The sequence below is a fragment of the Micromys minutus genome (genome assembly GCF_963924665.1).
Source record: "Micromys minutus genome assembly, chromosome: 8".
NCBI classification, from domain to species: domain Eukaryota; kingdom Metazoa; phylum Chordata; class Mammalia; order Rodentia; family Muridae; genus Micromys; species Micromys minutus.
The window spans coordinates 10,758,845-10,775,737 of record NC_137977.1 but is presented as its reverse complement, the minus strand read 5'-3'; the positions used below and the strand labels follow the sequence as shown (position 1 = coordinate 10,775,737).

Sequence of the window (16,893 nt, the reverse complement as noted above, 5' to 3'; positions counted from 1 at the left end):
CCTGAATCCACAGCAGATGAGAGAACCCATTTCTGAAAGTTTTGCTCTGACATCTTTCTTGCCACTCACACGACTGTTCTTAAACACGCACAGTTATAATTTTAATTGAAAAATAAGTAAATAGCCACACACATTTTATGCTGAGGCTTTGAAATCCTGAAGAGGCAAGCTAAAATACATGCTAGGCATCCAGAATAGAAATATGGAGCATTTTCACAGTATTTTATTACTATCCCTGTGATTTATTTTGAATGTAAAATTTTCAATCTATCATGTTCTTATCTTAATTAAAAATGTGCCATATCATTAAATATTTCATCTTTCAGTTAGATGGATTTACATGTAATTATGTAAAAAAATAATGGAAAACTTTTAAGTGATTATAGTAATTGATCTGGAGAGTTGCCCAATTTTATAATTAATTAGCTTAGTTGGGAGAGTAATTAATTTCTACATAGCATATATAAAATATATATTTTCAACATGTGCCTACAAGATTATTATTGTAACTCATAGTTGATAAAAAGAAAAATGTGGATTAAACCAAAGAGGCAAATAATCTCACCTATAAAACAACTGTAGGTTTTCTAAAATCATTCTATGTCTCTCTGAGATATCTTGTATTTAAATTAAATTGAGAAATGTTCCAAATACTTGTATCAATATGTATCATTCTCCAAATAGAGCTGCAGCAAGGTTTTGCACTGGTCACCCTGAGCTTGTGTGGCCTATGGAAATGGTAACAGGCATCCATGATCATCTTGTTCCGATAAGGAGATGGGATGTAGAGACAGGAGATGGTATGGGAACTCCTGGATCAGCTAGTCTGCCATCCAGTGATAACATCACATAGCAACAGACGTGTCTCAGTCAAGGTGACATGAGGACCAAAATCTGAGCTGTTTGTGTGAGTTCTGAGCACATGTTGCACACTCACATGCACACAACCACCCACAAGGACATGTGCATGCGTACACATGCTCACACATACAGTCCCACACACACACAATCTTTATTTAAAAAAACAGCAGATTATTTGCCGAGGTGTGGTATCTGACAGTTTTTGTTTGTTTATTTTGTGACAGCCCTGGTTTTTTTTTTTTTTTTGTTTGTTTTTGTTCTGTTCTGTTTCGCATTGTCATGTTCATACAAGAATTAAAAGGCATGTTTTATTTGCAAACTCCAGTCAGCAGTCTTGTCATTGCCTGTTCATGCTCCAACTTAATGACTCTGAATGCATAGTTATGACAAGGGGGACACCGGGACAAATGGTGCCTCTCTGTAGCAGCTATACCTCTAACCTCTAACTAGCTTTCATTTTTCATCTTTACAATTGCCATTTCCTCTATCGGAATAGATTCTCCTGCGTATGTCGATGGTCTTCTGAGCTCTTCTTGTGTGAGGTCTGTTAATGATACTGTTAATAATTTTTCATATTCTTTCTCTCTTCTCTTTTAGTCTCGACCTATTCCTTCCCACCTTACTTCAGCAGTTGCAGAGAGTATCTTGGCTTCAGCCTGTGAAAGCGAGAGTAGAAACGCTGCCAAGAGGATGCGCCTGGAGAAAGCACAGGTACTGAGGAGTGGAGGAGTGCAGGCTCTTGAATGGATCTGACACAGAGTTCTGTCCTTATAAACTGAGATTTGGAAAATGCCATGCTTTGATGAGCACAGACATTACACACACCAAGCAGTCGATGGTGAAACGTGGGTGATAGAGAAACAATTAAACTTCCTGTTAGTATCAACTTACTGGCCAATTAAGAGGTGCTAACTAACTAGATAGAGCATAATTCATACTTATCTTGTCCTTTGTGATCATGACTCTATTGTATCCATTTGTAGCGAAAATGAACCTTTCTTTAATGCGGTCTGGCCTGTACTACCAATGAAAACAGATTATGCTGAATATAATCAAAGCCAAGATAATCTGTGAAAGATGAGAGAGTCATAAGTAGGGTCCTAATCTACTAGATATCCATGTGATGGGTTAAGTCTTCTTAGCTTTCTATCTGAGAACCACATTCTCAAGGCTTTGCCTGTGTAGTTTTGTGCGGTTTGGGTACTTTCCTCTGTGGCTCATTTGGTTCTAAATCTTTTTTTCCTATCTACACAGTAGACTTCTTTTTCTTCTGTTTCCCTCTCTGTATTACCAAAAGTGGAATGTGTTTTACATTATATGCTGTGAGAGCAGAGCAAATTGTTAATTCAGTATTAGTTTTCTCATAAAGAAAGGAAAATCAAGCTTTCTATTTCAAGATTAGAGTATCTTTTAAATACTTCAGAATGTCATTATTTTGCCTTTATTATTTTTAAATATTCTGTACTTATAATCACGAGTATTGCAAAGGATGAAGCCTATGGTTAAATAAAATGCAGCATCCACGTGATATTTAAAGCTATTTGAAAATGCCAATTTTAGGATAACCAATTGGATTTATTGATTGGTTGACATCAATATATATTTGTATGTCTATGTCTACTGTTTAAATGATTTATCAATATTATTATGGTGAAAGTTATTACAAGGTGAGATATCACACTATATACATTGCCATGTGGCATCATGGTTAGCCTGTACATCTTTAAAACAAACGTACACCATTTTGGCTCTCATTTCTACCCTAGCTGATTGGAATACTTTCAGCGAGCTAGGTCTGGTCTAAGTGCTTCAGTTTCGTCGTTGAAAATAATCAATAGCAATAACACTAAACCTCTGGGTTGTAGAAGAACCTTAAAAGAAGGGTTTATGCTACATACTAAGCACTTTACCAGGAATAATGTAAGCCAGTAGCAAGGTCTGCCTAGAGGACTCGTCTATCTAGGTCTGTTGCCACTGCCTCATCAATAGTGCAACTAGAAATAAGCATCAATATGTTGGTATAGCACAGTATCTGACATGGGAGTCTGTTGTCAGAATCAGTCCATTTGAAGAAAGGTCTTGATTTTAATGTCTAAATATTAACAGTCTAGAACTGAAGGGACCATCGTGTTAATGTAGAGCCACATGTCCTGTTGACTTACTCTGGAATATAGTTCACGGTATCAGTAGTGCACCCATTTGATAGAGTGACAGGTTCATGTCATGTCACTACCCATATTATCACTCTACAGTATAACTCATGGCAGACTATACACTAGCATGTGTTCAAATAAAATAACTCTTCATGGCCTAAGCTGTAAATAGAAAAAAAGGGATATCTAACTTATAAGTTATTGTGAAGGTTTGATAAGTTGTTATGTTTAAGATTAGATTTATTTTGAAATAAAGACGATTATGAGATTATATTTTATAACTCACATATAAAGTAAGTATGTATGTACCATACGCTTCATCAGACTGAGCAGTAGAAATATCCCACCTACTGAACAACTAGCTATCTACTGTTCATTATTGTCCTAATGCCAAAGAGCTGTCATTGGTGAAGGCCTTTAAAGCCAGATACTATTTCTAACTAAGAACACCAAAAGTTTAAAGAAAAATCACCAGGAATATTTAGAAATGAGGTTGCTCCTCAGACTGAGATAGGTGGTCCCTTGACTCTCCCTCTCAACTTTGCTAAATTACTGTATTTGTTTGCTCAAATATAGTGGTTATACCATGAAAAGTTGACTACTTTGGACTACGTCTGACATCACTCTATGTAGGAACATTTTTTCCAAGCCCTAAGTGGGTTCAAATGTCTCAAGATAGATGCAATATGCCAGAAACCAAAGTTTAAGGTTATATTTTATGGACAGATAAGATGATTCAGACTGATTGGTAAGTACTTGCTTTACAAGCCGGAGTTCAGTTGCTATAATCTACACGCAAAGCAAAGAAACACAACAGCAGCTATACTGGTATAGTGGCATCCACTGGTAAGCAAAAGTTGGTAAGGTAGAGAGAGGTAGGCAGGTCCCTGTTGCTATCTAGCCAGACAGCCTTGTCCCACTGATGAGGTCCACACATAAAATAAGAGTAGAGAACGCTCAGAAACGATATCCAAAGCTGTTCTCTGATACCCGCTTCATATACACATACCAACATGAACTAAAATAAATAAATTGTATTTTCCAAGTTCTTGGTGATCAATTAGACAATTCACAAATACAAAAACCTTCCAAAACTGGTAATTATAATCTTACAAATACACAATAGAGCTCCAGAGACCAATGCACATTGAAAGTGTATGAAAAAACTCACCTACATATTTAAATTCTCTGTACATACATTAAAAGTCAATTTTTGATCCTATAGATTTTTTCTCATTTGTTATATGCCCCATAGAAAGACCAAGGCCTGATTATGCACCCTGAATGCACAATCACTATTTCAAAATGTTCCAGACTATTTATTCATACAAATTCCATAAATTTCATTTGAGATGTCACACAAAGACTTCCACCTTGGCACTAAGGACATCACCAAGATGTTGAATAGAAATGTGGCTCTTGGCACTGAGACCACCCCTTCTGGGTGTACCTATAAACATATGAAAAATTCTGAGAATGTACCCATGGTTTGAAGGGTTTTTTTTTTTTTTTTTTTTTTTTTTTTTTTTTTTTTTTTTTTTTTTTTTAATCAGTCTTTAGATGAAGCAAAGGCATAAAATTTCAAAAACTGCAAGGTTAATTTTTTTTTTTTGTTTAAGCCCACACTTCCTCTTCACTGCCACTGGTTGGCCACATGGTGAGCTCTAATTATGTCCTTCTTAGTTTATGAGGCTTGATGAATTAATTGGATTTTATGGAGCTGTTTGAGCTATGAACATGAAAGGTGTTATGGATGTGACAAACCCTTTTCTCAAATGTACATTTCATAGAAATCTGGAGGAAGCTTATTATTACGCCGCACAGGCCGGAAGCCAGCCAGGGGCAAGGGGAGAAGCTGAGAGCTTCATCAAACATCAGAGTTCACTGAATTGAAGTGAATAACTATGCTCATCAGGATAAATCCAGGGTTCAGTTCTTGCACATGGAAATCTAGAATGGATTTGTTATCTAAGAGAAAATCTCCCTCAGTTTAGGTACTTAAAAAAAAAAAAAAAAAAAAGCAATGCCTCACTTTATTTGCCTCTGACAGGAAAAACTTTGAGTTTGTTCTCTCTCTCTCTCTCTCTCTCTCTCTCTCTCTCTCTCTCTCTCTCTCTCTCTCTCTCTCTCTCTCTCTTGCTGTTTGTTAGTAGAGTTTTCATGAGGACACTTCACCTATTATTTCTAGTATAATTTCTCAATAGCTTTATTATTGAGCGAAGGCATCCCTTAAAGCTCTTATGGCTCTCAATAAATGGAAAAGTCTATACCCTCGTACTTTCTTCTTTTAAAGCCCGGTATAAAATTAAATCTAGTATAAATTAACTATGGTCACCATGAAGAAATATCCTCTAATGCTTGTATGTCTATTGTCTTAAAGGAAAGTAATATGGTAGCATAGAAGTAGTAATAAGATAATATCTTAATGTGTAGTCATGTGACCCTGAGACACCAGCAGCCACTTTTGCCTGTATGTCACATTCATGAGGATGCAGAAACTGAACTATCTTCTGGTTCTATACATGTTCAGACTTAATGCGTCATTGACATACACTTTTGAAAATCAAACATGGTAATATTTCAAGTAAACCAATATAATGGACTCTTGGTTTATACAGCAGTGAGATCCCTAAAACAATCTAATACATATGTGAATGTAGACAGTGAAACATTGATTATTTCTATTTGTTTACTGCCAAGCATCCAAACTGTGCTCTTGGGCTATATACTTAGATCTCTAGCTGAACATTTAAAATCACGTGGGAAAAGAGATAATCACACAATACTAGTGAACCCATCCTTACCCTCTTTGATGCCAACTGATGCTGGTCTACACTCTCACCACAGTTTACGGATTCTGTATTCATTGCTGAAGAGGAAACAGCCTAGGGATTTAATGTAGAACTGAACCATAAATCATCTAGTGAGTCGCTCTATGTGACTTAGCTTCTTTAGGTCTAGTGAGTCGCTCTTCAGTTAATTTCATTTTGAAGACACTGAATTTAAGTCCCAAGCCTCACTAGTTATTAGCCAGCTTTGTGGATATTATGACAGATGAATTTTCCTTCTATCCTTTTTATTTTTAAATTTTTCTAGGGTTTACAAGGAAGAAATTCATATGGCATAAGATAAACCTAATGAAAGTCCTATAGCTTTATTGCTTCTTGTCCTTGTTTTGCTGAGGTTGCTATGTTGCTAAGGATGAGGTCATTGGGTATCAATAGCCATATCTGTTAAAGCTCAGTTAAGAAGCTAAGTCACATGCTGATGTTAATTCCAGCTGAGAACCTGGAGCAAATTGCACAGGCTGCAGTCAGCTCAACAGATCAGATAGTATCATTTTCAGGGTCTCACATGGCCTGAGCCTCTGCCAGGCAGTCATTGTTTCTTCTAGACAATTCTGCTTCTGCCTTCCAGGAGAGACTCAGCAATCTTTAAAACTTATATATCTTGGGGAATGAGGGGCCTAGAGAATCCTGTCAGTTTTAGGGACTTCTTGAAGCTATTAGGCGTTGTTTACTTCCCGTTTTAATGAAATTCCCTGCTGACTGGAATGACTCACTTTTGGAGGTAATTGCTATACAATACCCTAGCACAGGATCCTCTCAAAAAGAGTAAAACAAAGATATCTATCCAGTTAAAGTATTTTATAGAATATAAAAATCACACACAATGTATTTTCATTTGTGTTTTAAAAGTTGGGTTCGTTGTGCACATTTCACAGTGGTTGAGTGAGTGACATCAAAATAGTCTCACAGTGTCAGCTACTTTGAAACAACTCTTCAGAGAAACATAGTTCACTGCAATGCTGCTGGTGGTTTTTGAGGAAACTAGCTGCATTACTCTTGTTCGGTCAGCATTGGCTAGACTCAAATTTGAATGCATCCCAATTTGTGTTCCAAAATGATATCTTTAGCTGACAATTTTTAAACTTTCTGTTTTTTTTCTGTTTATTACTTTCAGTCTCAGTAAGAAATAGTTGATGAGAAATTATTCTAAATCCATCGTAAATGTCGTATTTGCCAAATAGGCATTTGGCCAACAGATTTAGCCAGTATAGCAAGGCGAGAAACATTTTATGGGACTCTAACACCACCAGCTCTTCCTGAGCAGGGTCAGTGCTTTATTGTAGATTTTTGTTCTGGCAAAATCATTAAGCCGCCATTTTCATTTCCACTTTGAACCTGGACGAGGTATCATTGCTCATTCAGAAGCTCTCATTCTATCAAAGATCAGTGACGCATAGGTGGTATCCAGAGGGATATAGACGGATGTTAGTCACCAAGGTAGGATCTCGTGAAGCCTTCCTGGGAGCTTCGGAGAGCTTCAAGAAGAGAGACTTGTTCAGCTAGACCTTGAGAAATGAGGGAAATGTAGGCAGGAAGGAAGTCTTCCAGAAATATTCTTGACATGTGGAGCATTTCCAAATAAGAGATGCCATTTTAATATCAAAAGCAACAGTTTCCATAGGGAAAGCCTGGGAGGTGTGTGTTAATGTGTGATAGTACACATGCATCCATGTGTGGAGGTTCAGGGTTGACATAGGGTATCTTACTCAATTGCTGTCCATCGTAGTTTTTGAAACAGGGTTTCACACTGAACCTGGAGCTCACCAATTATCTAGACTAGCTGTCGAGCACACCCCTGGGATCCACCTGTCTCTGCCTCTCTGGCACTGCAAGCAAAGGAATGTGCCACCACATTTGGCTGCTTACACTGATGCTAGGGATTAAGGTCAGGTCTAGATGCTTGCACATGAAACACTTTACCAACAGAACCATTTCTCCCATCCCAGCTCAGTATTTTTAATAAGAAAGGATAGGTCATGGAGTTGGATGCCAACGATTTACTTGTGTTGTCAGGATTCTGTTGGGCACTGGGAACTAATATGTACATTTAGTGTCTGCCAGAGGGGAGTAATAAAGAAGAATGACTTCCTATTTCTATAAGTTTCAGAGGCAAGCATGTAAGGTGCCCATCCCTAAAACTCTAGGAAAGCTGAGTTCTTCACACAGTGAGGAGTTGCTTCATATTATGTTTTTCTAGATTTTCTATACATATTAGTTAAAATGTAACATATATGCCTAAAGTAATTATGAAACTCATTTGCTACAAAATAATCGTGTAGTTGATGTTCCTACAAGAGACACAAAAATATTGATATGTCATTTGTTTACTATTACAATCTAGCTCAGGCAATTTGGAATATTTCTAGTAATTTGTATCTACATAATTACATAGAAATTACTATTCCATCTTAAAGATATTTTATTTAAACACAGGTGGTACAGTTTTTATCAATTAAATCAACTAAATATTTTCTATTATTCTAAACTCATGAAAACAAGTTTATTTCTGTTTGTAGAGTGTCTTTGTTTTATTTTTTTAATACATAATGAAGGGTCACGCTGTGTGTGTCTCATGGTGAGGTGGCCATACATAGACTTATCAAATTGCTTCTCCCTTAGACAATGGAAAGCTCAACCAGGTGACTTTGTGTGATATTTCTGGATTCTTTGGAAAGCTGGACAGAAGCCCCACTTTTGAATCATGCATTTCTTTATCATTTGCCTACCTTACTGATTGTTTTTAACCTCATGACCAATTCTCACATATTTAAATAGAAAATTATATTTTTAATTTTAGGCTTCTCTTTAGTTTATAATGCCATCAATTACAAGGTGATAGATGTTATTCTATTAGATGAATAGGTGGATTGGATTCTGACACAGAAATCCAACAGAGCATGGTGAAAATACTTTTTGATATAAAAGTCAGAAAATACAGGCTTGACAGAGTTCTCCGTGAACAAGGCACATTATTAATGTTACTTTAAGGGACCTATTTTTAGGCTTAACTGATACATGATGGATCTGATATATTTGGTTTATGTCAAATAAATTCATTTTTATCATGTAATTTGTTCATTCGTTGTTCTATCCTCCCCCTTAATTCATACACTTTGTAAGCCATTAGTCTCTAAGAAGGACCATTATTACATATATTGGAAAAACTGTACCAAAGTCACACATCGGTTATTAAGTTAGGGGATATAGAAGCTTACAAAACTGGATCATATTTGTCCAAAAAAGGAGATTTTGTGTTTCTTGGCACCACACATGCAGTGCACACATTGGTACTTGCAGCCTGGGGTATGCACTGTTGATAGACAGTCCGTCTTTATTGGAAACTGAGTGAGCATTCCTGAGGTTTGAAGAGTAGCCGTAGTTGGCAATTATTTTCCTTCTGTTCTCATCTGTTGTTAATCTTTCTCTGTACTGTTGTCTCATGACAAAAGCAACTGTACCTTCAGCCTTGAAGATAGATTTGGTTACTAGTCCTACTGTGTACCACTAGAGCACCAGCTACAAGCAGGTACTGCAGATAAAGTAACAGAACAAGTGAACCTGTGAAGCGTGTTCTCAAGCTGGCGAGTTTCCCTTTATGTTCTTCCCTGGTGGATTATTTCTTTCTCTGATAGTGTAGGAAGGCTGGTGGTCTTTGTAGAGCAACTTTGTTTGACTTCTATACGGTAATTTTCTGATGTTTCCAACTCCATGAAGCTCATCTTTATGGACCTCTCAATGAAATTCTGAGGAAAAGGGATTTGACTGGACAATTCAGGGACCCCTACATTTCTGCATGGGACCTGCATTAACCTTCACCCACTCCAGGAATGTGACATCTATACTCACTAGCTAGGGTTCTGTGAACAAGGCTTCTTGTTAACATCATCTGCCATGTCATCAGTTAAAGCCAGACATGAAGCCAGTCACATTTCTCCTTAAGGTCGAGTACCACTTGTGTAAATTTTTGTTCTTGTTGGAAAATTTCTGTTTTTTTATATTTAAAAAATTTAATAGGGTATTCTGGCAGTGGCCAGACACATGTACATGACAGGGACTGCCACTTTTTTTTTTGTCTCTACCTTTGGTATTTTGTCTTTTATGACACCCTACCTGGCATTTAATATACATGTTATGGTTCTGATTTCTGGATAGAGACCAGAAAGCCAAGTATAAAAGAGGTCTACAGCTGAATCTTAAGCCTAAATAATAAAACATGTTAATGTGAGCAAAACTGTGTTTAAGAAAAGGAAATCCTGAAGCAGTTCAAGTAAACTGATATGAAACTTGCTCTTTGGTGATGTTTTCTTTTGGGCATTTAACCGTTTTGCTACAGGGCATGGTAGAGAAGAGGAATTTCTTCAGTTAAGGTACCTGAGTAGACAAAAGAGGACAGTAGCCAGGTTGAAGCCCTTAGAAAGCAAATAGGCATAGAAGTGGGAGTAGCGAGGTATCCCGACAGCCAGCCTATGTAGGCCTGCACGCAAGGCTGCAGCAGCTCAGAGACTACTAACGTGTGTTCTCAGAAAATAAGGATCTCTTTTTATAAGTCATTAAAAATATACAATGGTCTATTTAGGGCTTAGGAAGCTTACTGGTTTTAAAAATAAGCATTTGTCATGCAAATATTAATAATATGAGTTTGGTTTCCATGTGAAAATGACAGATATGATACCATACATCTGTCATCCCACAACACCTAAGGAGAGACGCATGGTAGAGATGGGAGAATCCTGCTGTGGCTAGTGGGATAACTGACCACAGTGGAAGGATAGCATCCATTCCAGACATAGTGACTGACTTCCACATGGCTCATGCTCAGTCATACACATATTCATTACAGGTACCACGGGCAGATCTACTCAATAAGAAGAAAAAGGCATTACAGCTGCAAAAACCTCACTGTACATGTAGCGTACTAGAGGTCTGGCTTTCAGTCAGGAAGAGCGTATAACAATAGCTTAGAATTAAATAAATCTATACACATTTATAAAAACAAACTTACTTTTCATAAAAATAACATTTCTAAAAAGGTTAGACTTAGATTTCTTTTTCCACTTCCTCTTTCTTCCTTTTTTATTTTCTTTCTCACTCCTTTCTTTCTTGTTTCTTCCCATTTATCTATTTATTTATTTGTTTATTTATTTATTTATTTATTTATTTATTTATTTATTTATTTAATGTGAGTATGCTCTAGCTGTCTTCAGACACACCAGAAGAGGCCATCAGATCCCATTACAGATGGTTGTGAACCACCATGTGGTTGCTGGGAATTGAATTCAGGACCCCTGGAAGAGCAGCCAGTGCTCTTAACCAGTGAGCCATCCCTCTAGCCCAAATTTTTCTTCCCTTGAAAGATGTGCATTGCTTATGTTACCAGAAACATAATTTTCCTTTGAAAGAATAACAGAAGACAAATCCAGTGTAGAAGGTCCATCTCCCTTTTGATTTCGGTGTAATGTTCTGAATGAGATGAGAATGCTCTATGAATTCCAGTTCCAGTGTGCAGGAATTTGAATATTACTGTAAGTGCAAAACCCTGAAGGCCACATTAATTTAATTCAATTGCATCTTTATATCATTAATTACTGCCTTTGAAGCCAGTTTGAGAAGTCCAATGGAGCTCTCAAGTTATCCTGGAAAATGTCCAGTAATCTTTGAATTTTCTTAAATCCCACATTGAATCAAATTTTAAACTGTAAGACCCTTTCTGTAGACATTCACATTGAATTAGCACTTACAGATTTTTTATAATCTAGCAACCACATCTGTCAAAAAGATTTCCAATACCCAGATCCAGATTAAAATTTTAACAGCTTCATTTTCCAGTATCATTTTCAGTGTAAATAAGGCAGAAATGGAAAGGCGGAGCATAGTGCAGCACACTGCTTCCACTTGGAGGCTCTTTACACATTCCCATTTATGTGCACATATATTTTCCTACTTAGGTTAATCAGTCACAGAGTAGCATGTATGTTTTTGCTATTGTGATTAACAATGCAAATATTCAGAGACAGAACAGCCCTTCCTCCTGGCTGTTCCTCATTTCTGTCTTCCTGAGTGACATTTCCTGGTTTTAAGGTGTTTGAATGTGGGCATACCTAACTATTCCACCAGCAGATTCTCTTTCATTTTAGCTGTTCTCACCCCTGCTGCACACTTGGTTTTTACTATATATTCACTTCAAGGTGTATCTGCTGAAAGATGCACCTTCCCTACATAAGGCATCAGTCCATATAATGAAGTCCCCTTTTCACCTCACTGTATAGGAATAACTCGGAGCATAGCATATTTTAGTACTTGACATATGTCCAGCTAACACTATAATGGCTTCCAGGTGTCTCCTTGAATAGTGTCTGAATCTATCATTTTCATCATTCTGTGGGATTAAAACAGCTTTGCTTTTTCCACTCTGAGCAACAAAGGCATTCAGTTTCATATTGGAACAAAGATAGGCATTTAATAATAACTATATGCCAGTTTGATGGGGCATGACAAATAGCCAGTCTTAGGAAAAAAAGCAGACTGCACGAAGTGCCTAGTAACACTAAGAGTGCCTTAGCCTAAGAATGGCGACATGTGGACAGTCACTCGCCCATACTGCTACTGCAGTTTAAAGTGCCAGGTGGCAACCTAATAAACATTGTTTTAGCACCAAATAAGGAAAAATCAGAAACACAGTATGATAGGGACCAAAGATATACAGCACAGAGCAGACAAAGAGTATCTTGACATTTAGGTCTTGGCCACTGTTGCTTTTCGGTACTTTGCAAGAAAATGTAGGCAGCTATTAGGTTTCTGACAAAGCAATTATAGTGAGGCACAGATGCAGGGAGCTGACCTGACATTTGCCCCTGGATAGTTGTCATAGCAGCATGCTGAATAGAGTGGTTTGATTTAAGTGGTACTGCAGGCTGTAGAGGATGTTCTACACCAAATGTAGCACATTAGAGCATCAATATACAAGAATGGAGAGGAAGCCTCATGGCAGGCAGCCTTCTTTTTGCTTCAAATACACATCCAAAGTGAAAACTGAAAAACACAAATAGAATAGGAACTACACACGTGGTGACTAATTTATGTGCCTTAATGTCACTCTGGATGTGGTGCTTATTCTTTCTTGAATACAACAAATGTACACGTGTCCCATCATGCCATCATTGTTGATTGGGTTAGAGTGCTTCTCCTGGGCACACACACAATCTGTTTTTCAAACACAGCCAATATGCACAATACTAGGTTGATTTTCCCGTATCTTACGACTTACTGATATGGTGTCTTTAGAGATAGGATCTTGTCTCCACGTTCTGCTAAGAGCAATGGCAATAGCTCATAATGTTGTAGGACAGGAGTCTGTGAGACTTCAGTTACCAATCACTCAAAGGGAGATGTCAGTGCATGGCTGGGCTTCTGTTTGATAGCTGAATTTGCAGAAGAGCTGCTGATGGAAGTCCAATCAGTTTAGATGTGGCCCCTGATAGGCGGCCTCTGCCCCATGGACAGTCCTACATCTGTGGACATATTGGCAACACTAGAAAGACTTGGTGTATTTTTGAAACAATACATGAAATTGGGAGGTAAAATTGGTGGCTGTACATTAGAGAATGTTGGAGGATAGGGATTTGATCAAAACATGAAATGTGTATAACCTGTGTGAAATTCTCAAGTATTAAATCCTAAGAAATTAGGTAGCAGGGAGATGTTTAGTTGGTTAAACCCTGCCCAGACACGTGTCAAGCCAAGAGCTAGGATAACAAGAACCCAATGAAGGCCGAATGAAGTGGGTGTGCTGTCTGCTGTGTTTCTAGATTTCAGGATTCTTGGATAGATTTTCTTGCTGTTAGATACTGCAATGACTTCAGCAACTTAGACTGCATTGCTGTAAGATTTACAAAGACCAATAAAGCCCTATTCAATAGCAACATGAAAGAGTAGATACCACAAGGGTTTTAACCACTTAAACACTAGAGACAAAGAGAATGTGGTTGGAGGCAGCCTGACACCCTAGCCCAGTCCCAGTCCAGGCACCTGAGCAGCACTGAGTGTTCTCACCTTCGGCTCATTGGTCCAGACTCACAACTGTACTGCAGTCCACTTCTGCAAATGGTTCACAAAGAACAAGGAGGGAAGGGAAGGAGTTGTAGCTTATTTGCATAATTTAGGCACATAAGAATTAAAAATATTAATCACCTTAATGATTAGGAACCAAAAGGAAAGACAAAACTGCTTCTTTCAGCAAATCTGCCTCCTGCAGAATGCCTGGGTTGCACCAAACAAATCCTGTCAAAAGAGTTCCCAGGTGACAATGATGCTGAGCTCATGGAGAAATGCTTTGCGCAGTTTCGTCATGGCCAAATTAATTAAAGAAGGCAATTAAAATAAGCTTTTTAGAATTCATGGGTGTGAGCTGTCTCCCTCTAAGGCATGGTTTGAGTGATCAGCATTGGATGTGAGAAAGACAAGCCCTTTTATAGCTCAGGGGTAGGAGGTTGCAAAATGGGGGATTTGGCTGGTAAAATAGGTTGGGCTATATGAGCAGGATGAACAACTTAGTCCTAATGGCATCTTGAAATAAATACATGGTTTCAGGGTGGGCATGACAAGGTAGTCATAGTCATAACAAGGTAGTTATAGGTGGTTATATAACCTCAACCTTTTTGAACAAAGACCTGACTGTCATTTCTAGAACAAGCTGTACAGAAAAATTTGTATTGGTTTCACAGGTGGGCCAGTGCCCAATCCTTGAGAAACAGAGGCTTAGTTATAAACTGGGATAAACCTAGTTATCCCTTTAATATAAGCTGACTTTTAAGCCTAAGATGGAGGCAGACTGGCTCTTCATCCCCTCCCACCCCCTACCACTATCTATGTGTCCCTGTCAAATCCTTGATATAAACATAGCATTCTTTATCTGGGGGAATCAAAATTTGTATTACATCAAAAGATGCATTACTCATTCATAAATTATACATGTTTGGTGACCATAGATAAAGCAAGAAAGTTAAAGCCATATAATCTTGATATGCCAAATAGGTACTATAGGTAGGTATTTTGTCCCTTTTGCTAGGATATTTCCTTGGATCTAATATTCCAGCCCTTTGTTGAGGACAAGGGACTATGTATTTTCATTCCTAACTGCTTCTTGCTGAATTTAGGATGCATTGTCAGGGCCCAGGAAAGATGGAAAATTAGCCAAATGCCACGAGGGAATTGGGGCAATGAAGTGTTTGTCAGAAGCATCTGGTTTGTTGACCCAGCTGAAGAGACAGAGAGCAATTACATTGGCTGGTCTGATTTACATTGGTGTTTAGCAAATCCATTGCTTCCAGTTTTGTAGGATGTATTGGGGCTAGCATGGTATAGATCACCTTTGGAGCAGTTTGTAGGATGTATCGGGGCTAGCATGGCACAGATCACCTTTGGAGCAGTTTGTAGGATGTATCGGGGCTAGCATGGTATAGATCACCTTTGGAGCAGTTTGTAGTCTGACATGAATTTCTGGATGGTGTCTCCCAGCTTAGTGGAACTCTGCCAAGACAAATAAAGGCTATGGACAGAAGTTAAGGTTAGAAAACTTAAAGAGAAGTTTTATATTTGTAGCTTTCTCCTTAGAAACAGGCAATAGGTAGGAAAGCTTTGGCTATTGATTGACTGGAGCCCATTTGACCTGAGAGGTGGATAAAGGTTTACATCTAAAACCTGTTAGTAATACAAACCTATCTGTAAGTTTGAAGTTTAAAAAATAAACTCAGGTAACATAATAGCACCAAAAAGGTAAGACCTGGTTTTTATATGTGAGATGTAGCCACCAGGCAGCTGCCTCTAAGCAGATGATGCTACAGTTAGCTGTCAACCCCAGCAGAGATCTGAGAAGGATAAATTATAGCAAGAAGTATAATCCAAGTGGCCTATGTATCAATTAAAATGACAGAGATTTACCCATTACCTAGATGGTTGCCTTAGACTCCTATGGTCTCCATGGTTTCATTAGGGACAGTGGTTTTTAAGTCTTAGGTTGCTATACACGACAACTTTAAATCTTCAGCTACCACACAGAACATGATCAGGCTTTGGCTGCCAGATCCAGTTCTTAGAGATTTTCTTATAGAGGACGAACCTGTGGGAGTTACCTTACTTTGACCAGGAAGAGTGAAGCAGTCAACTCAACAATTTTCATAGTTTGTACAGGGTAAGGCAGTTGTTCTCAGTGGTTAGAGTTACCACAGTCCAGATGGAGTCTGTGTGGGCCATCTGTCTTCTTTGAAGATCTTAGGGTTGCCACTAGGAGCTGGTGTCTTGGTCATAGTAAGCCTTTTCCATCAAATATATTAAATTTAAAATTGAAATAGAAAATTTCCGTATTTAATATATCTCTGGAAAGTTTTGAGGACTATTAAATATATTTGAAATGAACTAAACTTTATTTTTTAATTACTTGTTCTAGCATTAAACTTAGAAATATGTACCTGAAGCTAAATAAAGCTTGTCCCTGTAAGTGAATTACATTTATAAAGAATCTGGCCATTTACAAGGTGACTATTTACTTGTGTGTCTTAATCATCTTTTCAGGTTAATAGCTTTTATATTATGAGGATTTACAAGTTTATCCCTGTTAGGTTTAGCCTTAAAATTAACATTTTTTGAACTGAAACACTTTTAGTATGAAAATAAATTTTGAAATCATAATTATAGTCTACAGGGAGACTGGCAACTTCAGTTTCCTGATCGTTTCATAGTGCAGCATTGCAGAATATCACAGTTTCTTGTATGACCCAGTTTATAAAAATAGCTAAAGCTTAACAAATGACAGGGAAATAGACATATTCTCAAATCAGCCTCTCCCAGCCTGAATAGACTCTAGGTAAGGAGCTTCAGTCTATAGTCTCTTTGTCAAATTGCTTAGGTCATTGTCTTGCTCTATTATAGAACAGGAATATCCCAGTTTCTGACATTTAGTAGTTGTGGTCCTAAATATAGTGGGCTAGCTACAACTCTTGGGGCTTAAAATTCCAGTGTAGCTTTGAGCCATTCTC

The 16,893-nt window shown here is 37.8% G+C and overlaps 1 protein-coding gene across 5 annotated transcripts in view; it reads left to right on the top strand.

The window, feature by feature from the left end:
* The window catches only part of NOL4 (nucleolar protein 4), a gene marked incomplete at both ends in the record, with an annotated part of 321,302 nt that overhangs the window by 260,425 nt on the left and 43,984 nt on the right, over positions 1-16,893 (top strand). For 4 of the 5 annotated variants that reach the window (XM_080920146.1, XM_080920144.1, XM_080920145.1 and 1 more), the window contains one exon: positions 1,459-1,572. The exons of the other annotated variant lie outside the window; for it this stretch is intronic. In XM_080920146.1, the coding sequence (XP_080776272.1) occupies positions 1,459-1,572 (114 nt within the window). The remainder of the gene's footprint in view (positions 1-1,458; positions 1,573-16,893) is intronic. 5 annotated transcript variants of the gene reach the window in all.